Genomic DNA, 26527 nt, shown 5'->3' with positions numbered 1-26527 from the left:
CAGGGAACTTAAGTGATCTTAGCATAGAACCTGAGAAGTTAGCAATGTTGGTGACACAAAAATTTCAGTTTCCACAGATTGCAGCATTCCAGAAAGATTAGGGCAAGACTGGATTCTTTGTCTCAAGTCTGTGACTGTTCTGTGCCAACCAAAGTGAACGGTCATCTCCCATTTCAGTCTGACCAAATAAAGCACAGAAGTTCATTAAGCAACTTTCCCAAGGCTGCATAGCACAGGACAGCAGTCAGAACAAATCATGCCTCCCACGATCTAAGATTCTCCAGTAGTATGACTGACTACATACATTTTGGGCAAAGTAACCCAAAGTGAAGAATGAAGAAAGTTCTTCTCCTCTGTCATTAAAATTGCTTTGTAAATGCAGTGCCTATCATCATCTTTCTCTTTTTCCATTCAATTAAAAAAAAGGCGGGTGTGTTGCCTTTGCTAATGTGGAAGTATGCAGATTGGGGGTACTGCTCAAAGCTCTGGGGCCAATGCTCAGAATTCTCACCATCACCACTGTCTTGGGGGTCTTCTAAAGTTCTTTTTTCCTTTTTAAAAATTATTACAACACAGTGATCTCATTTTTGTACTTTCCTCTTTGGGAATGTTTCCTTCATATTTGCATAACTTTGGAGCACTAGGGAGGAATTAAAGCATATGGCTGCAGTTTTGATAAAAACAAAATCTACTTGAAAAGAATGTTAGAATTCTTAAGTTCTTAGGTGTAATTTTTTATTCTGGATGGGGCTGGAATGTTTTTTCCTGTAAAAATATTTCTCCAAAATGTAAGAAAGAGTCCATTAGAATCATTATATATTTGTAAAGGCCAATATGTGTGTGTATCTCACATACACATCATACATATATGGCATAGGACATATACATATATATATGATGTATATATTTAAAAATATTTTTTAAATGAACTTTGCAGAAACATGACTAATAACATAAAATGAGTGTACCCAATGTGGTCAATTTCCAGTTATCTACAATAGGTAGATTATCTGTCTTTGGATCAGGCTAAGATAAATATTGTTTGTTTTTTTTTAAGCAATATTATCAGCTTCTCTAACTTATGTATTATTGAGCTTATTGTCAGCTTTGAGTTATGATTTACATAACATAAAATTTACCCATTTTAAGTATACAATTCAGTGATCTTCAGTAAATTCACAGAATTGTGCAATCACCACCATCCAATTTTAGAACATTTCCATCACCCCCAAAAGATCTCTTGTGCCCATTTGTTCTCTTATTTTTTATTTAAAGTTAAATTCAACTTTTATATAAGGTAAGAAATTTTCTTTTCACCCAAGGAGATACTTAGCTCTAGGTGTGTGGTAGGAGTCGGGGCTATGTCCCACGTAGTACTCTAGATCTGTATAAAGGTGGCTAGTACAAGCCCCACATGGCTGGCAAATGGCATGACTGGTATCTTTGTGGAGTTTTGGATATTACTACTTACAGTATATGCCCATATCCAAATGTAAATCTCGAAAGAGATGCTAAAAGCCAAAACATTATTTTTTTTTTCCTTTACTCCCGAAATCAATAGAGGTTGCTTAGGAGCTGCTTGCATGAATTGATAAGAAATTCTGAATAACAGTTTTCCCAACTTGTGTTCTCTCCCTGTGCTGCAGGATACCCAGACCCTGAAGTTGTCTGGTTTAAAGATGACCAGTCAATCCGGGAGTCCCGCCACTTCCAGATAGACTACGACGAGGATGGGAACTGCTCTTTAATCATTAGCGATGTTTGTGGGGATGACGATGCCAAGTACACCTGCAAGGCTGTCAATAGTCTTGGAGAAGCCACTTGCACAGCAGAGCTCATTGTGGAGACCATGGAGGAAGGGGAAGGGGAAGGGGAAGAGGAAGAAGAGGAAGAGTGAAACAAAGCCAGAGAGAAGCAGCTTCTAAGTCATATTACAAAGAAATTACCAAGACTATTTCTCTAAAGCTCAAAAAATCCAAGATAGTAAAAGCACCTAGTGTGATAGATTATCTAGTTAGGTCATTTGAGGGTTGATTGTTCAGCAACAGCAGGTGGTACCTAGCAGCAGCTATTGATGGGCATTAATGTGAATTAGCTGGCATCTTAAGATACTAGCACAGCCAGATTTCATTTTGGGAAATTACCAGTAATTGCCTGATCAGTTGATATTAAAGAGAAAGTAACCAAAAGAAATCTTTATCTGGGTAAAGTCATAAATTCCCTAACTGAAAGCACTCATGACAAATAAGGCCCTGGGGTCACAGCTCAGCCCAGAAGGTCCCTGGAGATGGAGACCTGTCTCTCCCAGCTCCTAATTCCAGGGAACCGTGTCTCCTCCAGTACTGCAGCACTTCATTCTGAAAGCAGTTGAGCCATTCTAACTTACGAGGCACATTTGATTCCAAAGTATACTGTGTACATTCAAACTTTTCATTTCTCTCCCCTGTTCCATCTGCCAGTTTTTCTGGATCTGAACTTGCCATGAGTTTGAGCACCAAGGACATTATGCTTCTTAGATTCTGAAGACCAGTCCCCTGTTCATGGCTGGCTGGCTTCCTTAGGAAAACAGAATCTCTTTTCTTCCAAAATCAGTAGGAAATCTAAACTTATCCCCTCTCCGCAGATGTCTAGCAGCTTCAGACATTTTTGTAAGAACCCGTGGGGGGAAAAAAGATCCTTGCTAATGTGCTTTTCTTCTGAAACCAGGATTCGTATTTGTGCTGTTATTAGAATATCAGCTCTCATGTGTGGTAAAGATTTTTGTGTTTGAATGTATGAAAAATCAGTTTGCTGAAAAGTTAGTCTTAATTATTTATCGGCCACTATGAAACAGATTTCAACTGATGAAGGGCTGTAGAACTGCACGTACTTTGGAATCTCCTTCGGGGTAGTCTGAGTTTAACACACTTTCGATTCTAAACACTCTCCAGAGAGCTCTACCTGCCTTATGGGTTCTGCGATGTTTTCTTCTTGAATGTGCTCATCAGTCATGCCTTGCCCCCAGCCTTCAAATGTATTCTTAGACCTGATAAATGCACTCAGACTTGCATCTTTAGGAATTTTTCTTTCACTACATTGGCACTTAAATTTTTCTTTATAAACGTTTTGAAGGTCATAAACAAAGACTATAAACTGATATGCCTAATACATTTCTCTGTGTGTGTGTGTGTGTGTGTGTGTGTAACATTCCAAATACTTTTTCTTTTCCACTGTTTGTAAAGTGCAGCAATTTCATATTTCAAGGGACTTCTTACTAGTTCCTCAAGAAACAATCTGAAATGACTTCAGTACAACCCTACACAGTATCAACTTTAGAACTTTGATATTAGTCTTATGTTACCTTCCATTCTATTTTTATCTGCTTTTTGCTGCTAGTTTCAAATTTGCCAGTATTTTTCTTTTTGCTTTTTAAGCAGTTACAACTTTTTTTCATAATAGCCACAGTATTGCCACAGTTTATAATAAAGGGTTTTAAAATTTGATTTAGAGCATTTGAAGCTTTTCTTCACTTAGTTGTGTTTAGACTATAATCTGCGTGTGCATGTGTGTTGTCATGTGTGTGCGCATGTGTGGTGTGTGTTTGCTACAGGTTTTTAATGTCTTGAAATTGTGTTAATGTTCTCCCAGTTTATTATGCCATCAGAATGGTAAATGAGAACACTACAACTGTAGTTAGCTCACAGTTTTTAAATAAAGGATACCACAGTGCACGCTGTTTGTTCAATCTCTTAACCCTTCTCTTTCTTCCCATGCCACTCGCTGGAGACTACCCAGATACATCCTGGAAACGACAAAAAAATGCAGTGCTGCGGGAATGGCTTAGATGGTTGTGTTTCACTAAGGACTCGCATAGACCTTGTTTATACTAGGAAGCCTAATTTGCACATTATATACAAAATCTCTCTTGAGCATCAGTTTGATTCAATTGCATTCTACAGATAAGTTCAAATTCCATGGACGTTTGCTATCTACAGAATCCTCATAATGCTAAGATCTATATGACATTCTTGGCATGTGACAAAATCACCATCGTTAATATTATTGACCAGGGCTTGGTTTGCATTTGTAACTTTAGTGCACTTTGTTACTGGCAACCAAGTGCTATCTTTCCGTGTCTTGATACTGAAACATTTGTTAGGAGGAAATTCCTGATAATGCTCCTGCTTTATCAAAAATCTGTTATCAGATGGTGAGCCCTTTAGGTCTTGAGTTTTCAAACAATATTATAGATATTCTAAAAGGAATCGGGCATGCTAATAAATGCTGAATTAGAGGATTCTATGAACCCACAGTGTAGTCTAGAAGGAGAAACAATACATTGTCCAGTTAATATTTCAATTTTTTCCTTTTTTTAAGGCAACCACAATTCACAAATGTTCCTAGTGAGGAACTTACTATTTTTAAAGAAAAGAACTTTTTATTCCTTGCTAGGGAAAAAAGGGCCATACATATTCTGCACCAGGAAAAATAACAAAAACATTTTCTCCCATTCCATTTTCATCCCAAACACATAAAAACTCGTTGGTTGCTGTTTACATTGCATTACTTCATATTAAATGATATTTCTATATTTCTATTAAAAAGACATGATGACTGTTGTCAACTCTATATAGTCTCTTTTTGTTTTTGATCAAAGTGTTTGAGTTTTACCTTTCAAATCTTACTGGCTTTTAATAAATCTATGCTAATAAGTATCAAGGACATGAAGGGTAATTGAATTCTAAATTCAACTAAGTTCTCCAATTTTCAAGAAATCACAAGTAATACTACTTTCTTTACCCTTTAGGAATTCCTTCTCTGTATTTTGAAAGGGTGACTCTAATGTCTGTGCCGTCATTACTGAGGCTTTTTGTCCCATGGCACAGCACTGCTGGCTCCCCGGCTAGATGGGGCTGTGACTAGTCCTGGTCACTGAGTTGTGAGGAGAAGTGATGTGCATCCCCTCTGGGCCAGAGTACTTAAATACCAGTACAAGATTCTCCATTATGGCTGGCAACATGTAAGACAGTGACTGCTTTATCTGCCTAGGTCCCAAGCCAGCCCCCAATGGATATATAACACAAGAAATAAAGTTGGTTCCAGTCGGCTATAAATCTAAATATAAATTTTTTCACCATAAAAAAAAATAAATAAACTTGGTTCTTATGATTCACCACGATTTTAGGGTTCTTTGTGGCTGCTACATAACAGACTATCCTGTTATAAGGCCATCATCAAATTTGAGATCTGTTCTGACTAATATGGTAGCCACAAGGCACAAGTGACTATTTAAGCTCAAGTTAACGTAAATAAATTTTAAGATTCAACTCCTCAGTTATGCTAGCCACAATTTCAAGTATTCAGTAGTCACATATGACTAGTTTCCACATAATTGGACAGCACAGGTTAAAACTTTCTGTAAAGTTCTATCACCACTGTTCTAGATGGACTAGGGAAAAATGAGAACTCCAAATTTTAACTGTATTGCTGTGAAATTAGAACTTAAATGTTTGTGTGAAATAGTTTCACCGTTTATACTGGATAATATAGACTCAATAACTAGGTTACAGTTTTTGGTTTTTTGTTATTTTTTTATAAAGATTTTATTTATTTATTCATGAGAGACACACAGAGAGAGGCAGAGACACACAGAGGGAGAAGCAGGCTCCTTGCGGGAAGTCCGATAAGGGACTCAATCCCAGGACAGAAACACTACCTGAGCCAAAGGCAGCCACTCAACCACTGAGCCATCAGGTGACCCGGTTATAGTTTTTGATTATTCATTTATATTCGTATATATTTTTCACTTTTTAAGACATTTTAAAAGTACCAGTTCTATGCTCCTCACCACCAAATCCAAGTAGACCTGCAATTCACAAGCAATTACAAGATTACTTGTGATATGAAACAACCAGCCAGGACAGCAATCTCAAGTGTTTTGGAACCTGGAGCTATCTGAGATAGGGGAGCATCCAATGGGGCCACTTGAGATAGATGCAGAGGAGAGACCGGGTCACTAGGGCAGGATTTCCTTGGCAGTGAACCAAAAAGGAGGTGGGAGGGGCCACTGGGACAGCTACGATCATTAACATTGGTTGTTTTGATCACTGGGACTGGAAATACCCAGGAGACCTACAGTGTTTGGAGACAACCTTACATTTCTAACTGCTGCTTGTTTGAAATCTCAGCCTGTAGGCCTTGACATGTTCCAAATGCTAACATTCTGCAGGGAGAGCTTCATGTCAGAGACTATAGCCCCACTAGTGACCACATGAAGTATATGATACATCTTCACATTATCATGGCACTAGATTTCTTCTAGTTGGAGATAACTAAGGAAGAAGAAAATTATCACTTAACCTGTCCATTTGGTCATTCACACTTACTAGCTTATTTTGGGCAGACATAAGTAGTCACTAATAGTGAAGCAATAGGTTGAGCTATTGGGCCCCTCCACATCCTTATCCCAGATGGTATAGGTTAACGTGAAGGATAGCCTCAGACCGAATTCATCAAACATTTATTAGCAAGTAGTCATACAACCTGTTCTGTAGGGTGCATTAAGTCTAAGATCTCGCTCCAGAAGGCACTTGACATGTTCACTGAAGACAAATGCTGCAGAATACACGGGTAGGATTTAGCTAACCTGGTTAATCAGTCAAGGGGAGTTGGTTACAACTGTGTCTCTTACTGGAGCTGTGCAGCTTGTGCTTCAGTCCCCTCATCTATAAAACCAGAGTAACAGCTCCTCCCTCTTAGTTGTTATAAAAATTAAGTGAGCTCAGGGCACCTGGGTGGCTCGGCCGGTTAAGCATACAACTCTGGATTTCAGCTCAGGTCCTGATCTCAGGGTCATGAGATCCAGCCCCATGTCGGTTCCGTGCTGGGCATGGAGCCTGCTTAAGATTCTCTCTCTGCCTCTCTCCACCCCACCTCTCCTGCTAGCATGCATGCACATGCTTGCTCTCTTTCAAAAATAAAAATAGATCGATTTTTTTTTTTAAAGTAGGCTGCACGCCCAGCATGGAGCCCAATGCAGGGCTTGAACTCACAACCCTGAGGTCAAGACCTAAGCAGGAATCAAGAGTCAGAAGCTTAACCAAGTAGGCCACCAGGCACCTCTAAAAAATAAAAATAAATGAGGTCATGCACATTACCTGATCCTGATGGTAAGCCCCTACTCTTCTGGCACTCAGAGATGCTAAAATACATCAGAAACATCCTCTACTCTCAAGTAACTGTTTATATTCCTGCAGAAACAAAATACAGATGTGAAAAAGTTATATACTAATGAAAGATGAAAATAACCATTTAAATTCGTCCACCTCCCAGAAAAGGATCTTTGAATTTGAAAGTACCCATGCAATTGTTCAAGAAATAATTGCTGCTCTGGGATCCCTGGGTGGCTCAGCGGTTAAGCATCTGCCTTTGGCCCAGGACATGATCCCCAAGTCCCAGGATCAAGTTCCGCATGGGGCTCCCTGCACGGTGCCTGTTCTCTCTCTGCTTATGTCTCTGTCTCTCATGAATAAGTAAAATATTTTTTAAAAAAAGAGGGAATTGCTGTGAGTTTAGGAAATGCTACAAACTGTCCTCTTGTCCTAAGGGAAAGTTTTACCTCCCAATTGCTACTCTCTTCATAGTCACGAGAATAGCTCATTTGACCTTAATGAGCCTTATTTTGCAATTAAGAGGAAACTTCTCAGACTTAGCTTGGCTTTAATTGTGCTATACCTTTATCTCAAAGAGTTCTCTAATTTTTTTCTTTATCTTTGATCTACTTGCCGTTTAAGTAACATTAACTTCCATGAAAAAAAAGTGTGAAGATCAACAGCTCTATACACAGGTACAGTTGGAAGGAAAAAGCATGTGGCAAAATAACTACAATCTGATTTACTAAGTGAGAAATGTGTTACGGATATGCACACAGATTCTTATTTACTAAGAAAATCTTAAGATCACTTTTTTTTTGACATAATAATTTTTATTTTTGGTGGTATCTCCCAGTTTATAGAGCACACTGTCAATAGCTCATTTGATTTTTTTTTATCATTTGATTTTCTTCATCATGATAAAATAATCCCCATCCCCTATTTCCTTCATCCCCCCATCCACCTCCTCTCATCCACAAAAACTATATATTTGGTATCTATGGTTAAGAGTCTGTTTCTTGGTTCGTTTTGTTTTTTTTCCTTTGATCGTTTGTCTTTTTTCTTAAATTCTACATATGAATGACATTATAGGGTATTTGTCTTTCTATATATGGTATTTCTGTCTTATTTTGCTTAGTATTATACTCTCTAGCTCTCTCATGTTGTTGCCAATGGCAAGGTTTCACTCTTTTTATGGCTGAGTCCATTGTACAGTATGTCTACTGTGTGTGTGTGTGTATGTATATGTGTGCATGTATATTTTATCTTTTTATCTATTTATTATTTATTTATTCATTCATTCATTCATTCATTCATGAGAGACAGAGAGAGAGAGAGAGGCAGAGACACAGGCAGAGAGAGAAGCAGGCTCCATGCAGGGAACCCGATGTGGGACTCGATCCTGGGACTCTAGATTACACCCTGGGCCGAAGGCAGGTGCTCAACTGCTGACCCCCACAAGCATCCCCGTATATATTATATCTTTATCCATTTGTGGATGGACATTTGGGCTGCTTCCATAGGCTGGCCATTGTAAATAACACCTCTGTAATACACAGAGGTGCATGTATCCCTTTGAATTAGTGTTTTTGTATTTTGGGAGTAAATACCCCGTAGTGCAAGTCGGATTGTAGGGTAGTTCTATTTTAAATTTTTTGACAACCTCCATACTATTTTCCACAGTGGCTGCACTAATTTGCATTCCCACAAACAGTGCAGGAGGGTTCCTTTATTGTCTACATCCTTGCCAATGCTTCCTTCTAGGAAGGATACTATATAATAATAGAAAAATCCACCAACAGGATATAACAATTGTAAATATTTATGCATCCAAGATAGGAGCACCCAAATACACAAAACAGTTAATAACAAACATAAAAGAAATAAAAACATAAAAGAAATGATCAATAGTAATATAATAAAAGAAGACTTTAACACCCTACTTACATCAATGGACAGATTATCAAAACAAAATTAACAAGAAAATTGTGGCTTTGAATGACACACTGGGCCAGATGGATTTATCATATTCAGAACATTCCATTCTAAAACAGAAAACACGTTCTTTTCAAGTGCATATGGAATATTCTCCAGAATAGATCACATATTGGGCCACAAAACAAGTCTCAAAAAATTCAAAAAAAATTGAAATCATTCCATGCATCTTTTATGACCACAACACCAGTAAGCTAGAAATCAACCACAAGAAAAAATCTTGTGATTTTTTTCATCACAATGAGCATAAATACATGGAGGTATTTAATATGCTATTAAACAATGATTGGGCCAACCAAGAAATCAAAAAAGAAATTAAAAATTACATGAAAACAAATGGAAATGAAAACACAATGGTCCAAATTCTTTGGGAGGCAGCAAGTGGTTCTAAGAGGAAAGTCTGTAGCAACACAGGCCTACCTCGAGAAAAGAAATCTCAAATAAACAACCTAATTTTATACCTAAAAGAGTTAGAAAAATAACAAATAAAACCTAAAACCAGCAGAAAGAAAGACATAATAAAGTTTAGAGCAGAAGTAAATTATACAGAAAAAAAATTACATAAAAACTAAAAAGGAGTAGAGCAGATCAATGAAACCAGGACCTGGTTCTTTGAAAACTTCAAGCAAGATTCATTTAAAAAAAAAAAAGAGAGAGAGAACCCAAATAAATTACTAATGCAAGAGGAGAAATAGCAACCAACACCAGAAATACAAACAACTGTAACAATATTATGAAAACCTATATACCAACAAATTGAACTCAGAAGAAATGTATAAATTTCTAAATTTTAATTGATGTTTACAAAAGCTAACTCACATTGACTTGTTCCTGACTGCATATTAACCACAGAACAGATCCCACGCTATTAGGCAGTCCCAGGAAATGGTTGGGAAGATATCTTTTTTTTAATTGTCTACAAAACTCAAAATGGAGGGGCCCTTTTCTGGAAAAGCAGGATACCAAGGGCTTAGAAAATGAGAAGCTACTATAGCAGGAGTGGAAGCCAAACAGGACCTACTGAAAAGAAGCAGTCACTCTCTTCTCTCTGGAACCCATGCTAAACTGAGAGTAAAGGAAAAATAATTTTTTTAAAGCTGTAAACCCTTCAAAGACAAATATGGGAGAAGACAGGTGAAAAATCCCTGATTTTTGTAAGACAAGAAAGCAAACAAATGAGTGGGTAACTGACTTAGAGCACAAAAGAAGCCGATATCTGACTTGCCGCAGAGAAGGAAGCTGTAAAAGGCAGGTCAGTTTTGCCCTGAAGAACTCCTAAAAGGCTAGAGACTGGAGGAACCAGGTGCTTATGAAGGGGATCTTTAAAGGGAATGTAAGGTATCAACATACAGATGCAAACCAAGGTCTTTCAGGTCAAAGCAGGTCAAAGTCCAACTAGGAGATCAGGACAGAGGTAGGATGGAATAACTAGGAATTAGGACAGATCAAGGTCCAGGGTCCAGGAAGTCAGTCTGAACACACTCATTATACCTATAAAGTACAGAAAAGAGCCTGGTCCTAGAAAGGCATTTGCTTGCTCAAGCAAGTTTTAAAGACAGATAAGCCTCTTCACACTGGTTGTCCAAGAAGCCAAACTGTTTAGACTTTCAATAATGAACCTTCTTAAGGGATGGCTTACATTCATTTAAAACAGAAGCTCAATTAACTAATTTCCATTTCATCCAACTTGCCCAACTTAACAATTCTCATTCCTCTGTAAAATAAATTAACTGATGCCCATATACTTCTGAGTGTAGTCAATAGGGTTTATTCTTAAACTTACTCATTCTAATTGTAACTGTAATTACATAATTTAATTATTACAGGAGTCAAGAAAAATTGAGTGATAAAGGGGAAAGTAGTTGTTTCTATGGAAACTGAATGAAGACTAGTGGCCATACATGGTGGACTGAACACTTGCATTTATTTCCTGTCTCCCAAAACCTCAAGAAAATGAGAGTAAAAGGATAAAGGCATGAACCCACATGGGCAAAGGATGGGAGAGGTGATACGGTAGATTTGAGTGTTGACAAAATTGGGGGATAGACTAATTGGTAATTGATTTTGTTCTTTTTCCACTCCGCGAGTGTCTGCAGGAAAAAAATCCTCAAAGAGAAAACTGAGTCCTACCACAGAACTAGGCAAAAGTAGAGGCATTAGACTGACTCTCTCCCATCTCCTCCTGTAGCCCATATGGCCCCTCTGACAGTCTCTTTCCCAATCCTGGCAGAAAAAGGGATCTTCTGGTTACACTAGAGAGGCCATGGACTGGATGACAGGCCCAACTGAGATGGGAGTGAGGCAACTCAGAAAACAGGACTCAGGGAAAAGCTACACACTAAACCTCAAAACTCCAGCCCTCTCCCCTGTGTGGCTGGCTGCCAGAACTCTGACTGCCAGGCAGGACCAGCTATGTAATTTGGAGGGCCCAGTGAAAAATGAAAATGTGAGGCCTGGGGATCCCTGGGTGGCGCAGCGGTTTGGCGCCTGCCTTTGGCCCAGGGCGCGATCCTGGAGACCCGGGATTGAATCCCACGTCGGGCTCCCGGTGCATGGAGCCTGCTTCTCCCTCTGCCATGTCTCTGCCTCTCTCTCTCTCTCTCTCTGTGACTATCATAAATAAATAAAAATTAAAAAAAAAAAAAAAGAAAATGTGAGGCTTTTGTTAAAAAAGAAAAAAAAAGTATTAAGAATTTCAAGACAGTGATAGCAGGGCATTAAAACAAGCATGAGACCCTTCTAAGCGCCATGTGACTGCACAAGTGTGCACCTGTGAAGCCAGCCTTATTGCAGGGTACTCCTGCAGAGGCAGGAGGCTGAAGCATTTTTTCTGGAAAAATTGGATAGCATGGAGAAATAACCCACACATACTGTCATACAGGAATTTCTCAACAAAACACCCCAATTTTCATTAAATTGTCAGTGTTGGTATTTTATGTACTTGAGGGTGATTTTTGTGCTCAAAAAAGATTACTTGGAAACCATTCTGGGGTTTTTGCTTTTTAAGTAAGCTCTATGCCCAATATGGGGCTTGCCTTCATGGACCCAAGATCAAGAGTTGTTGCATGCTCCACTGACTGAGCCAACCTGGCACTCTATTTTGTTTTGTTTTTTAAAGATTTTATTTATTTATTCATGACAGACACAGAGAGAGAGAGAGAGAGGCAGAGACATAGGCAGAGGGAGAAGCAAGCTCCATGCAGGGAGCCTGACATGGGACTCAAACCCGGGTCTCCAGGATCACGCCCTGGGCTGAAGGCAGGCGCTAAACCGTTGAGCCACCGGGGCTGCCCTCCATTCTGTTTTTTTAAATTAATATTTTACCTATTAATGTGGCAAATTTTAAAACTCAGCTCTTCCTTAAACTATTAAATGCAGTTTCCTGATATGATTTGGTAGATTTATAAATTTACCAAGATGTAATACTTTTTTTTTAAACCTTTGACCTCCTTTATACATTTCCCCCATTCCCCACCCTCACCTCCAGCAACAACCAATTTGTTGTATCTATGAGGTTCCCCCCCTCCCAAGATTCCCACAGAAGAGGGATCATACAATATTTGTCTTTCTCTGTCTGACTTATTTCACTTAATATAATGCCCTTGAGGGTCCATCCATTTGGTGCAAATAGCAAGAATTCACTCATTTTTATGCTCATAATATTCTGTTATTTATCCATAAGATAATTTCATCCATTCACCCATCAATGGACACTTAGGTTGTTTTCACAGCTTGACTATCATAAAAGTGCTGTAATGAACATACGGTTCATAGGGTGTTTTTATTTTCTTCAGATAAATACCCAGAATTGGAATTGCTGAATCATATAGTTTTAATTTTTTTTAAAAAGATTTTATTTTTTTATTCATGAGAGAAACAGAGGGAGAGAGGCCCAGACACAGGCAGAGGGAGAAGCAGGCTCCATGCAGGGAGCCTGACATGGGACTCGATCCCAGGTCTCCAGGATCACACCCTGGGCTGAAGGCGGTGCTAAACTGCTGAGCCACCTGGGCTGCCCTAGTTTTAATTTTTTGAGGAATCTTAAAAAATTTTTCCATAGTGGCTACACTAATTTGCATTCCCTCAGTACTACACAAGGTTCCCTTTTCTCCACATCCTTCCCAACATTTATTTATTTATTGTCTTTTTGATAACAGCCATTCTAATAGGTGTGGGTGGTATCTTACTATGGTTTTGCTCTGCATTTACCTGATGATTAATGATGCTGAGTACCTATTGGTACCTATTGTACCTATTGTATGTACCTATTGGCCATCTGTATGTCTTTTTTTGAAAAATGTCTATTCAGATTTTCTGTCCATTTTCTAATCAGGGTTTTTACCATTAAGTTATATGAATTCTTTATATGTGTTTAATATTAACCCCTTACCAGATACATGATTTACAAATATTTTCTCTCGGTAGGTTGCATTTCTATTTAGTTGATGTTTTCCTTTGCTGTGCAGAAGCTCTTTAGTTTAATGTAAGCCCATTCATTTATTTTTGCTTTTGTTTTGGTGTCAGATTAAAAAACTATTTTTTTGGTAATACCTATGTCAAGGAGCTTACCGCCTATGTTTTCTTCTACTTTTATGGTTTCAGGTCTTGTGTGTTCGACAGTCCTTAATCCATTTTGAGTTAATTTCTGTGTGTCATGTAAGACAGTGGTCTAATTTCATTCTTTGTATGTGGCCGTCCAATTTTCCCAACACCATTTGTTGACTTTCTTCTTTTTCTTTTGTAATTGCTCTGCCAAGGACTTTCAAGACTATGTTGAATTAAAGTGGAGAGAGTAGGCATCCTTGTCTTGTTCCCAATATTACAGAAAAGCTTTCAGCTCTTCACTGTTGAGAAGGATTTTGGCTGTGGACTTGTCATATTTAGCCTTTATTATGTTGAGGTAATTTCTCCCATTCCTGCTTCATTTGAGTTATCATAAATGATGATGAATTTTGTTAAGTACTTTTTCTGCATCCACTGAAATGACCATGATTTTTACCCTGCATTTTATTAATATAGTATATTACAATAACTGATTTGTGGATATTGAACCAGGCTTACAGCCCTGAACAAATCCCAATTGAGGGGAACATTGCCTTCTCAGCTGACTGAGTGTGCTTTTTAACCAGACTTCAATGGGGCATAAGACCTGAAACTACAACACATCCTGGTGATATTTCTTGTGACTCAGATGATCAAGTCCCTTTCTGTAGTCACTATGTTTCCAACTCTAAAATCCAGTTCCTGAGTTTAAGTTCTAAATGTTCCTTTATTCCTGAAAGTCTGCACTGCCTAAAAGATGGTAGCTAACTTCTTTCATGACTTCAATGGCTTTTCATTCTTTACTTCTCATTAGGTATCTAAATCTTTCCCATCTACCTCTATAAATACTCATAGCCAGCGTTTTTAATCCTTATGTGTCTTCAGTGTGTTGAAACCTTTCCAGATTTGGTAGAATTCCGAAATGTTTTCTTTCTGATAGGGTTACACCGCTATAGACATTAAAATTACATTCTACTGAATTCTGCATATCACGGACTTGTCTAGGATTCCTAGGTTATTCTTGTGACTAAGCACTTTACAGGAAGGCCCACACTGAACAGCCCCACCTAAACACAAACTTGTTTTTAGTACTTCACTCTTAAATATAGACAAATAATCAAATACCATTGACCATTTGAGGCAAGTCTCTAACAAAAAAAGACAGAGGACAACAAACATCAAAAAGGACTTAAAAGAAATAAAGATTATACAGGAAGAAAAAAATAGTATCTTCAAAGAAATACAAGAAAACATTTACATCCAGGTGCAAAAACAGGATGCTATTGATATTTTTTAAAAATTAAGACATCTAGGTGGAGTAGGAAGATCCTAGGTCACCTTGTCCTACGCATACAACTAGGTAACATCAACATCAGCATAAATAACCCAGAAAATGACCCAAAAACTGACAGAACAGACTCTCTACAGCTAAATGGAGAGAAGAGGTCACACTGAAGAAGGAAGGAAGGGTGGAGACATGGTCAGGAGCAAAATGACCCTTGGGAGTGCTCATGGAAGGGAGAGATGCAGCCAGCTGGAGGGAAAACAGAATCTCACCAAGCACCCAGGCATGGAGAAACTGCACGGGGAAGACAACTCCCCCTAACATTTGGCTTTGAAAATCAGCGGGGTCTAATTTCACAAGTTCTTACAATCAGAAGGACTTAAGACCTAGAACTAATAAAAATCAGCAGGTTGTACTCTGGGAGACTCTGGAGGGCTTTGGAAACTGAGTCCCTATCCTTAAAGAGACAGCTTAACAAATAGCCCCCAAAGAGAGCAGAGAAAGAGCAGTTTGAAAATGCCTGGGGTATACAGGGAAGAGAGTTATTTATTACTCTCAGAGCATGTGCTGGAGGGTCAGGAATCTTTAGGAGACTTCTCCAGGAACAAAAGACCTGGTGGGTGCCATTTCCCTCTGCCAAACCCTAGCCTAACACATGGACACCTGCAGGAACCAACACAGTGCCAACACTCTCCACCTAGCCGGCTAACAGTGCCCCTGCCCCCATATTCTCTGTGGACAGGCCCCGTCTTGCCAGGCCTCAGCTCCAGGACCCCTCAACCTCCAGGACCTGACAAACCCTGCTAACACTGCACAGACATCCAGCCCTGGCATCCTCCTGCAGACCTGCCTCCTCCAATATGCCCTTGGCTGGAGCCCATCCAAAGCAGTGCCACAAGCCTGGCATTGTGCAAGCAGCCCTGATAGGGGCCAGCACCAACCAAAGTGACTCCTGCTCCAGAGACAGGGGAAGATAACCACATACACAAGTCCAACTGCAGCCCCAGTAGTTAACTGAAGGAAGACATCTGGTCTGATTACAGGCCCCAACCACCAAAGAAAGTTTCTCAGGGGACAACAAGGAGAAGGGACCCTGTAGTTCCTGACTACCACATCTCTGGCAAACACACGATTGGACTCAGCTAAAGCCCACGGCAGCCCTATACTGGCCCACTAACAGCACAAGGACAATTCTGCCTACCACAGGCAAAGAGAGCCATCATAGAGGACAGGACTGAAGGCAAAAGTAGCTCGGCCACAACAGTAGTGTGCACACAACACACAGAGGAGACACTCCTGAAGCTCCAGGTCCTGGTAAACACAGGACATTCTACTGCAAGGCCCGACAGGACCTCTTCTTCATAAGGTCACTATTTTCAAGCAGGGAAAACACAGCTGCTTTCCTAACACACAGAAATAGACAGTTAGAAAAAAAGAGGATAAGGGGGAATATGTCCCAAATGAAAGAACAGAATAAAATCACAGTGAGAGAGCTAAACGAAATGGAGATAAGTAATATGCATGATAGAGATTTTTAAGTAATGGTCATAAAGATATTCACTGGATTTGAGAAGAGAGTGGAGGACCTCACTGAGACCCTCAACAAAGAGACAGAAAACATAAAGAACTAATCAGAGATGAAGAACTCAATAATTGAAATTAAAAATACACTAGACAGGATAAATGGTAGACTAGAGGAAGCAGAAGAACAGATCAGCAATCTAGAGGACAGAGTAATGCAAAGCAATCACATTGAACAGGAGAGAATAATAATAATAATAATAACAACAACAACAACAATAAATGAAATAGACCTAGGGAACTAAATTACACCATTCACATTATGGGGTGTAATAACATTCACATTGTAGAGATCCCAGAAGGAGAAGAGAGAGAAAAGGGGGAAGAAAACAGAAATCCAGATCTAGAAGGTACAGAGAGTCCCCAACAAAATCAACCCAAGACATACAGTAATGAAAGTAGCAAAAAAATAGTGATAAGGAGAGAATTTTAAAAGCAAAGGAAACAGTTATATACAAGGGAAACCCCACAAAGTTACTGGCTGATTTTTCAGCAGAAACTTTGCAGACCAAAAGGGAGTCACATGACATATTTAAAGAGCTGAAAGAAAAAACCCCAACATCCAATAAAACTCTACCCAGCAATACTATCATTCAGAATAGAAAGATAAAGAGTTTCCTAGACAAACAAAAGTTAAATTCATGACTACTAAACCAGCCCTATAAGAAATGTTAAAGGGGACTTGTTAGTGGAAATAAAAGAACAGAAGAAGGAGTAAAAAAAAGTAGGAAGCACAAAATAAGTAAAATTAAGTATATCTATAAAAATCTGTCAAGGGATTTACAAAATAAAAGGAGGTAAAGTATGACACAATATACCTAAAACATGGAGGGGAAGGAGTAAAAACTTAGTGCTTTTGGCATGGATTCAAACTTAAGCGACCATCAACTTAATATAAATTGCTATACACATAAGTTATATATCAACCTAATGGTAACCACTAAACAAAACCCAGCTATATGCAAAAACAAATGAGAAAGGAATCCAAGTATATCACTAAAGGAAGCCAGCAAGCCATGAGAGAAAAGAGTGAGAGAAAAAAAGAGGAACTACAAAAACAACCAAAAACCAAATAACAAAATGACAATTAAGTGCATATCTATCAATATCATTTATCTTGAATGTAAATGGACTAAAAACTTCAATCAAAAGACATAGGGTGATGGGATGGATCAAAAAAGCAAGACCCATTCACATGCTGCCTACAAGAGTCTCATTTGAGACCTAAAGACACATGCAGATGGAAAGTAAAGGCATGGAAAAGCATTATGCAAATGAGAGCAAAAAAGAAAGCTGGGGCAACAACACTTGAATCAGACAAAATACACTCTAATAAAAGACTATAACAAGAGATGAAAAAACATTATATAATCATAAAGGGAACAATCCAACAAGAAGATATAACAGTTATAACTATATAGGCACCCAACATAAGAGCACCCAAATACATAAAGCAGCTAATAAAAAGGAAGTAATCAAGAGTAATACAATAATAGTATGGGAGTTTAACACCCCAACTTACATCAATGGATAGATACCCAAACAGAAAAACAGCAAAAGGGCAGCCCTGGTGGCGCAGCAGTTTAGCACCGCCTGCAGCCCGGGGCGTGATCCTGGAGACCCTGGATGCAGTCCCACATCAGGCTCTCTGTATGATGCCTGCTTCTCCCTCTGCCTGTGTCTCTGCCTCTCTCTCTCTGTCTCTATGAATAAATAAATAAAATCTTTAAAAAAAAAAAAAAGAAAAACAGCAAAACAACAACAACAACAACAAAACCAGTATCTTTGAATGACACACTGGACCAGATGGACTTAAGAGATATACTCAGAATATTCCATCCTAAAAGCGCAAAATACATTCTTTGCAAGTGCACATGGAAAATTTTACAGAATAGATCACCTATAAGGCTGCAAAACAAATCTCAACAAAATAAAAATGATAGCAGTCATATCATGCATCTTTTCTGACCACAACACTATGAAACTAGAAATCAACCTCAAGAAAAAAAATCTGGGAAGACCACAAATACACGGAGATTAAATAACATGCTACTAAACAATGAATGGGTCAACCAAGAAATAAAAGAAGGAATTAGAAAAATACACGGAGACAAATTAAAACGAAAACACAATAGTCTAAAATTTTTGGGATGCAGCAAAAGTGGTTTTAAGAAGGAAGTTTATACTTCAAGAAGCAAGGAAAATCCCAAATAAAAACCTAATCCTACACCTAAAAGAACTAGAAAAAGAAGAACAAAATCCCAAACCAGCAGAAAAAAGGAGATAGTAAAGATTAGGGCAGAAATAAACAAATTGGAAACTAAAATACACAGAACAGATCGATGAAACTAGAAGCTGGTTCTTCGAAAAGATCAATAAAATTGATAAACCTTTAACCAGACTCATCCCCTCTCCCAAAAAAGCATAAATTCCTAGAAACCTATAAGCCTCCAAAAACTGAATTACCAGCTATGAAATTAAGTCAGTAATCAAAAAATTCCCAACAAATAGAAGTCCAGGACCAGGACCAGACAGCTTCATAGGTGAATTCCACAAAATATTTTCAAGAGTTAATACCCATTCTTCTCAAACTATTCCAAAAAACGGAAGAGGATGGGGGGATGCGGTAACTGGGTGACGGGCATTAAGGAGGGCACATGATGACATAAGCACTGGGTGTTATACTATTTGTTGGCAAATTGAATTAAGTAAAACATTTTTTTAAATGGAAGAGGAAGGAAAGTATCCAAAATCATTCTATGAGGCCAGCATTGCCCTGATATGAAAAGCAGATTAAGATGTTACCAAAACAAAAAGAGAACTATAGGCCAATACGTCTGATACATATAGATGCAAAAATCCTCAACACTTTTACTCAACATATACCAAAAGTCTTAGCCACAGCAATCAGACGACAAAAAGAAATAAAAGGCCTCCACATTGGTAAGGAAGAAGTAAAACTTTCACTATTTGCAGATGACACGATACAATAAATAGAAAACCTTAAATACTCCACCAAAAATTACTGTGGGTAATTTTTTTCAGTGCTGCTAGTACAGAATTCAATAAGGTTGCAGGATACCAAATAAATATACAGAAAGCTGTTGCATTTCTATATGCTAATAAAGCAGCAGAAAGCAAAATTAAGAAAACAAGCCCATTTATAATTGCACTAAAATAAGAAAATACCTAGAAACAAACTAACTGCAGTCAGAGAAAAATACCATATAATTTCATTCATATAAAGAATTTAAGGAACAAAATAAAGGAACTAAAGGGGGAAAAAGGAGATAAACCAAAAAATAGACTTTTAACTATAGAGAACAAACTCATGGTTACCAGAAGGGAGGTAGGGGTGGGGTGGGTGAAATAAGTGATGAGGAATAGGAGTACACTTAGATGATGAGCACTGAGTAATGCACATAATTGCTGAATCACTACATTGTACACCTGAAACTAATATAACACTATATATACTACACTGGAATTAATTTTTTTTTTAAGAGAGAGAGAGAATAGTACACTACAAGACTACAAGACAGAAGGAAGAAAAAGCCTGGCTGCCTTTCATTTCAATGACTGTGCACAATGTCTTGCACCCTAGTAAAAATATGGCCCAGGGAATTTCACAGATTTTAACTAATCATACTTCTTTTTCCTCCTTCCTGGGGGGCTAGAATATATTTTCTCATATTCCCTGTTATGGGTGTCTTCTATTTCTGACCAACCAGTTTTTTGAAAAAAGATTTTATTTATTTATTTATTTATTTATTTATTTATTTATTCATTCATGAGAGACACAGAGAGAGAGACAGAGAGGCAGAGACACAAGCAGAGGAGAAACAGGCTTCATGCAGGGAGCCCGACGTGGGACTCGATCCTGCATCTCCAAGATCACGCCCTGGGCCAAAGGCGGTGCTAAACCACTGAGCCACCCAAGGTGGCTCATCCAGTTTAAAACACACTATTTGGAGAGAATTCCAAAAAGCAAGCTCAAGTGTAGGCAAATAGCCCCTTTGCCAGCAACAATGTCTCTAGAATTTGGGCTTGTGACCTTCCAATCAGATGCTCCTACCAAAGACCTTGACTGACCGTGGAGTAACAAAGAGAAGCAAATGGCAGTGTTGAATCTTTCAGGGGTAATAGAGGGACCAGTAATGGCAGCATTCAATGTCCAATGGTAGTCAGGCCAATGACACAAGCTGCTGGATAATAACCAGATTCTTCCTGTGTATTGATCTGGTCTCTCTTTTTGGCTGCCTAATTTCTCATGGCTTCCTGTCCATGTTCCAAATCTCATTCAATCAGCTTTTCCATCAATTTTTGTGAGCTTTCCGCTGACCTTACAATACAATCCTTTTCTAACTAAGTTGGTCTCCGTTGTGTAGGAACCTAGAAATGATCACTACAGTCCTCTTTTGTGTAGAAGTCACCTTTTCTATGAAGATAAAGAGATGAGGGAGAGGGTTGCCTCCTAATCAAATGCTCCTAAGTGGTGAGCTCTAATCCAGAAGTATCCATTATTGTGATTTTGGTGGTAATCACTGCTTTGCTTTGCTTTTTCTGTGTATATATATATCCCTAAAAAACCATAGTTTTAGCCTGATTTTGCACTTTAGCTGAATCATACTATATACATTTGTTTCTGCCTTACTTCTTTAGCTCGGTATTATGTTTATAGGATTCATCCAAGTTGTCAAGTAGAGCTCCAATTTGTTTATTTGCATGGCTGTAAAGTAACTCACTGTAAGAACATGTCATGACTTATTTATTTATTCTACTGTATATAAGATGTTGAGTGGTATTCAGTGTGGGGCTAATAAACAAAACTGCTTTGAATATTCTGGCATACGTATCCTAGGGGCATTCAAGGACATCTACTTGGCAGCAGAATATCAGTCACGGGTTATGTGTACCTTTGACTTTCCTAGATAATGTCCAATCATTTTCTGAAGTGAATGCACCACCACCACCAGCAGGCTTCAGGAGCTTCTGCTGCACTATGTTCTTGCCAACAACCGGTATTGTCAAACTGTTTCATTTTAGCCACCCTGGAGGATGGCTAATTGTGTCTTAATACAGTTATAATTTTCATTTCCCTGATTAACAATAAAGTTGAGGATATTTGCATGTTTGTCATGTTTTTTTTTTAATTTGGTAAAGTCCCAGTTCAAGTCTTTTGCCCACTTTCTCAATGTGATTATCCCTTACTGATTTGAGGGAGTATTTATATGTCGTGAAGGTTAGTCCTTTCTAATTATGTGTGTGGTAAATATCTTGTCCCACTCTGTACTTTGTAGAGTTTTCTGCTAGTTTTCTACCTTTTGATGAACAGAAGTTCTTTATTTTAATCTGGTCAAATGTATGTTTTTTCATTTACAGTTGGTACTTTATCTTGTTTTAAAGTTCTTTACCTTTGAGATCATAAAGATATTCTTCTACATTACTTTCTAAAAGCCTTAAATGTCGTCATTCACATTTAAACCTAGAAATGATTTGTGTGTGTGCTGCGAGGAAGGGAAATTTTTTTCCCCATATGGATATCCAACTGTCCCAGCAGCATTTATTTAAAAGCCTATCTTTCCCCTACATCATCTCTGTCATACACAAAGGGTCTACGTTTCCTAGGCTCTCTATTCTCCTCCATCAGCCTATTTGCCATTCCTATACCAACACTATATTGTCTCATTTACTATAATTTACAAGTCTTGATATATTATAGATCAAATTCTCCCAATATCTTGACAAATTTTGGACCTTTACAATTCCATGTAACATTTACATTTCCTTATCAAGTTCCACAGAAACCAAAATGAACAAACAATCACCGCCTGATGAAATTCTGATTTGAGATCACATGCAATTTAGAAATTAATTTAGGGAGAACTGTCACCTCTACCATATGGAGTCTTTCAATTTGTGACTTGTAACAATTCCAACTGGTCTTAAGGGTTAACTTGCTTCAAGCTGATGCACTTCTTGCTTGCTGACCGAAGTCCCTTGGTCTGTAAGCAGAACTAACTTACTTTCCTTGAGGTTTGCAGACCATTGGCCTTGAGGAATGAAGGACCAAACCTTCCCAGAAGGTAAGGCCTGACTACATCTGAAAGCAGCTGCCATTGATGCCAGCAAGTCTGTTCAGGGTCATGTCGCCATAGGACTGCCTGGGCATCCACTTCTCCTGCAGACAGCCTCCCTCCCTTTTTTTCCACCTTCCCCTTTATATCCCTCCAACTTCACGTGGATAGTGATGATGCTCTTTGAGATGTTAGTCCACCATCTTCCCAGGTTGCTGGCTTCCTAAGGAAAGCAACCTTCCTCTCCATCCCTTGTCTCAGGTATTGATTTTCAAGCGGCAAGCAGTCAAACCTGAGTTTAGACTTGTTTCCTGTCCAGTAACAAATGCACTATCTCTCCAGCTATTTTAGGTCTTCCTTAATGTCACCCAATAATGTTTTATTATTCTTTACACAGAATTGGAATATTAGCACAGAGACCATGTGATTATGTACATGCTTAAAATTGTGTTTTCCTGATGAACAGAACCTTTCATCGTAATTATCTCTCATAATGCTTTTTGACTGATATTCAATAGAGATATATTAGCTGTATTGCCAGTTGCTGCTGTTACAAATTTCCACAAGCTTAGTGGCTTAAAACTATACATGTATAGTATTTTAAATTCTGTAGGTCAGAAGTCTGATACAGGTCTCACTGGGCTAAAATCAGATGTTGGCAAGGCTGCATCTCTTGCTACAGAGAGAATCCATTTCCTTACGTTTTCCAGATTCTAAAAGCCTTGTTATGTTTTCCACATTCTAATGCCAACTTTTAAAAAAGTGGTATTGTTTCATATACCACTAGTAGGTTTGGAGATATTACAATTAATTTATCAAACTCTTTATGAGAAAGGCACACTGTGATACATGTTAACTGTTACTAGTGAGTATCAAGCCTGCTTCCATCTTCAAAGCCAGAAACATGGCATCGCTCTTTCTTCTGTAGTCACTCCCCCTTCTGATTCTTTTTCTGCCTTCCTCTTGTGATTACGTTGGGTGCACTCAGATAATCCAGGCTAATTTCTGTATCTCAAGGTCCATGATTTAATCACATCTGCAAAATCCCTTTTGCCAGGGGAAATAACACCTATAATCTAAATGTTTTGTGTTCCCCGAAAATTCACGTGTTGAAATCCTGATCCCTAACATGCTAGTATTCTGAAGTGGAGCCTTTGGAGAGTGATTAGGAATGGGATTAGCATCCCTATAAAAGAGGCCCTAGAAAGCTCCTCTGGTTAGTCTCTCAATCCTAGCCCTCGTGCTAGCATTTGCCCTCAGAGAAATAAATCCTGGTTTTGGCTTTTGCTAAGTGATCACTGTTCTGCTTTTGCTAAGTGATCACTGTTCTAATTTCAATTTACTGTTTTTAACCACCACAAACAAAAGCCCTTTCGCAGCTCCCACTTTGGAGATCTCGTACTTTCTGGCAAATTTAATAATGGCTTAAAAATAATATCACTTTTCTCAAGTCTGGGGGTTTTCTTGCTTGCTGCTTTTCTTTTTTTTTTTTTGGCAATGGGCTGTAAATAGGTTATAGGATGGCCCCCCCAACAGAGGTCCCTATTCTAATCCCCAGAAGGTTATTTATATGGCAAAAGGGGCTGTGAAGGTGTGATGGAAGTTAAGAATCTCGCTATGGGGAAATTATCCTGGAACACCTGGTTAAACCCAATGTAATTACAAAGGCTGTTTGTTACGAGAGCAGGTGAAAGTTCAGAGAGGGCAAACTGAAGTGATGCAACTTGTGAGCCAACGTATGCCGTATGCCGGCGACTTCTAGAAGCTGGAGGAAGTCAGGAATGGATTCTCCCTGGGAACCTCCAGAAGAACAGCTCTGCCTGCACCTGGTCTAAATCTAATTGGTTTTATTCCATCTCTCCGCTTGGATGTCTAATGAAAATTTCAGGTTCAACACGTAAAAAAACAAAATCACTGATTTCTGCCTTCAAAATGCTTTCTTCTACAACTCAGTTCTCCCAAAGTTGCTCACAAGGCCTCCTTTATCGGGGATCCCTGGGTGGCTCAGCGGTCGAGCGTCTGCCTTCAGCCCAAGGCCTGATCCTGGAGTCCTGGAATCGAGTCCCACGTCGGGTTCCTTGCAGGGAGCCTGCTTCTACCTCTACCTCTCTGTCTGTAACTCTCATAAATAAATAAAAAAATAAGGTCTCCTTTAAAATACGTCCAGATTTCAATGCCATTTTCATCACCTCAATCACGACCGCTCTGGCCTAAACCACTATCCCTGTGGACCCGATTACCGCAGTAACTTCCTAACTGAGAACACCTTTCACCAACCGACACAGATTTGTTTTCCACCACCTCCCACTGTAATGGTCTCCGGGACACAGAAGACGACTCTCTCTCTCATTTTGTGCCAGGAATCCCCCTCCCCCACCCCCATGTGCAACCTCGCAGATGCTCCATTTTCTAGAATAAATATTTTATACCGCCACGTATACAGCAATGCATTTAAGATGTCTGAAAATTAGCGGTAGGGGCCTTTCACCAACTAACTAACTAAAGAACTAAATAAATAACTAAATAACAAAGTAACCGAATAACTAACTGAATAACTAAATAACTAAATGACTAACTGAATAACTAAGTAAATAAATAATAATAATTAAATAACTGAGTAAATGACTAAATAACTGAATAACTAAATAACTAACTGAATAACTGAACTAAATAAATAACTGAATAACTAAATAACTAGCTAGCTAACTAAATAATAACAAACAAAATAAATAACTAAATAACTAAATAACTAAACTAAATAATAACGAACTAAATAACTAGCTAACGAATGAACTAAATAACTAAATAACTAGCTAACTAAATAACTAAACGAAATAACTAGCTCGCTAAATACCTAAATAACTAGCTAAATAACTAAATAAGTAGCTAACTAAATACATAACTCAATAAGGAATTAACTAGCTAACTAGCTAACTAAATAACGAACTAGCTAGCTAACTAGCTAACTAGCCGACTAACTAGCTAACTAGCCGACTAACTAGCTAACTAACTAGCTAACTAACTAGCTGACTAACTAGCTAACTAGCTGCTAGCTAGCTAACCAGCTGCTAACTAGCTAACCAGCTGCTAACGATCAAACCCAACCAAAGACGACTCCTGCTCCTCCGTGGCCCCGCCCTGGCCGGCGGCCTCGCGGCCCGACACCTCGTCCCCGTCCCCGTCCCCGTCCCCGTCCAGGTGACGCGGCGACAGGTGAGCGCCCACGCGGCTCGGGGCCGGAGGACCGACGCCGCCCTGGAACCTTCCCGGACACTGGGCCGAGGGCCGCACGTGCCACGTCGGGCAACGCCTCCCGCGGGCCGCCTGCCGCTCCGCACCGCTCCTCCGACATTTAAAAGCCCAGGTTAGAAACCTCGGCCGGCCGAACCCTCAGCCCTCACCCCGGGGGCTGGTCCCGGAGCAGCGCCCGGCCGGGGAGCCTCTCCGTCGCGGGCCTCCGGGGCGGAAGAGGGCGGAAGGGGGGCGGCGTCGGCGTCAACCTACCCGCACCCAAGATGGCGGCCTACCGCTGGTCACGTGCTCGGCGGCGAGGCCAGAGCCCTCGGCAGAAGCAAGGAGGGAAGGGAGAACGAGGGCGTCATACTCCCGATCCGTCACGGAGGCAGAGGGCACTTATAAGGACAGGAAAACACTCAGGGACCACGAAGCCTCCAGACGGCAGACGCGGCGGCACCGGCGAAGGAGGCCACAGGCGACGCTGACCGCATCCAAGATGGCGCCAGACGCTCCAACCCGGAGCGCCAAGAGGCGGCGATCACCGTCACCCAAGATGGCGCTGGCGTGTGAAGCCAGCCGGGGGGGCGGGGCGGAGGGCGCCCGGAGAGTCCTTGCCCTCTTTCAAGATGGCGGCCCGTGGGCGCTGGCCCTGGCTCCGCCCCGCGGCCTCGGCCCCGCCC

The 26527-nt window shown here is 39.6% G+C and overlaps 1 protein-coding gene and 1 long non-coding RNA gene across 7 annotated transcripts in view; one reads left to right on the top strand and one right to left on the bottom strand.

Moving 5' to 3' along the window:
• The window catches only part of MYLK (myosin light chain kinase), a 179435-nt gene extending 175725 nt beyond the window's left edge, over window positions 1–3710 (top strand). For all 6 annotated transcript variants that reach the window (XM_025474981.3, XM_049105390.1, XM_049105392.1 and 3 more), the window contains one exon: window positions 1647–3710. In XM_025474981.3, the coding sequence (XP_025330766.3) occupies window positions 1647–1897 (251 nt within the window). In that variant the 3' untranslated portion in view covers window positions 1898–3710. The remainder of the gene's footprint in view (window positions 1–1646) is intronic.
• Window positions 3648–26401, bottom strand: LOC118353161 (uncharacterized). The gene is made up of 3 exons (XR_004811538.2): window positions 26138–26401; window positions 7137–7229; window positions 3648–3781 (listed from the first exon to the last, which is right to left on the bottom strand). It is a non-coding gene; the product is annotated as an uncharacterized LOC118353161 (long non-coding RNA).
• Window positions 26402–26527: the final 126 nt, after the last annotated feature.

The sequence above is a fragment of the Canis lupus genome, chromosome 33, assembly GCF_003254725.2.
Source record: "Canis lupus dingo isolate Sandy chromosome 33, ASM325472v2, whole genome shotgun sequence".
In the NCBI taxonomy this organism is placed as follows: domain Eukaryota; kingdom Metazoa; phylum Chordata; class Mammalia; order Carnivora; family Canidae; genus Canis; species Canis lupus.
This window is presented reverse-complemented; position numbering and strand designations above follow the sequence as displayed.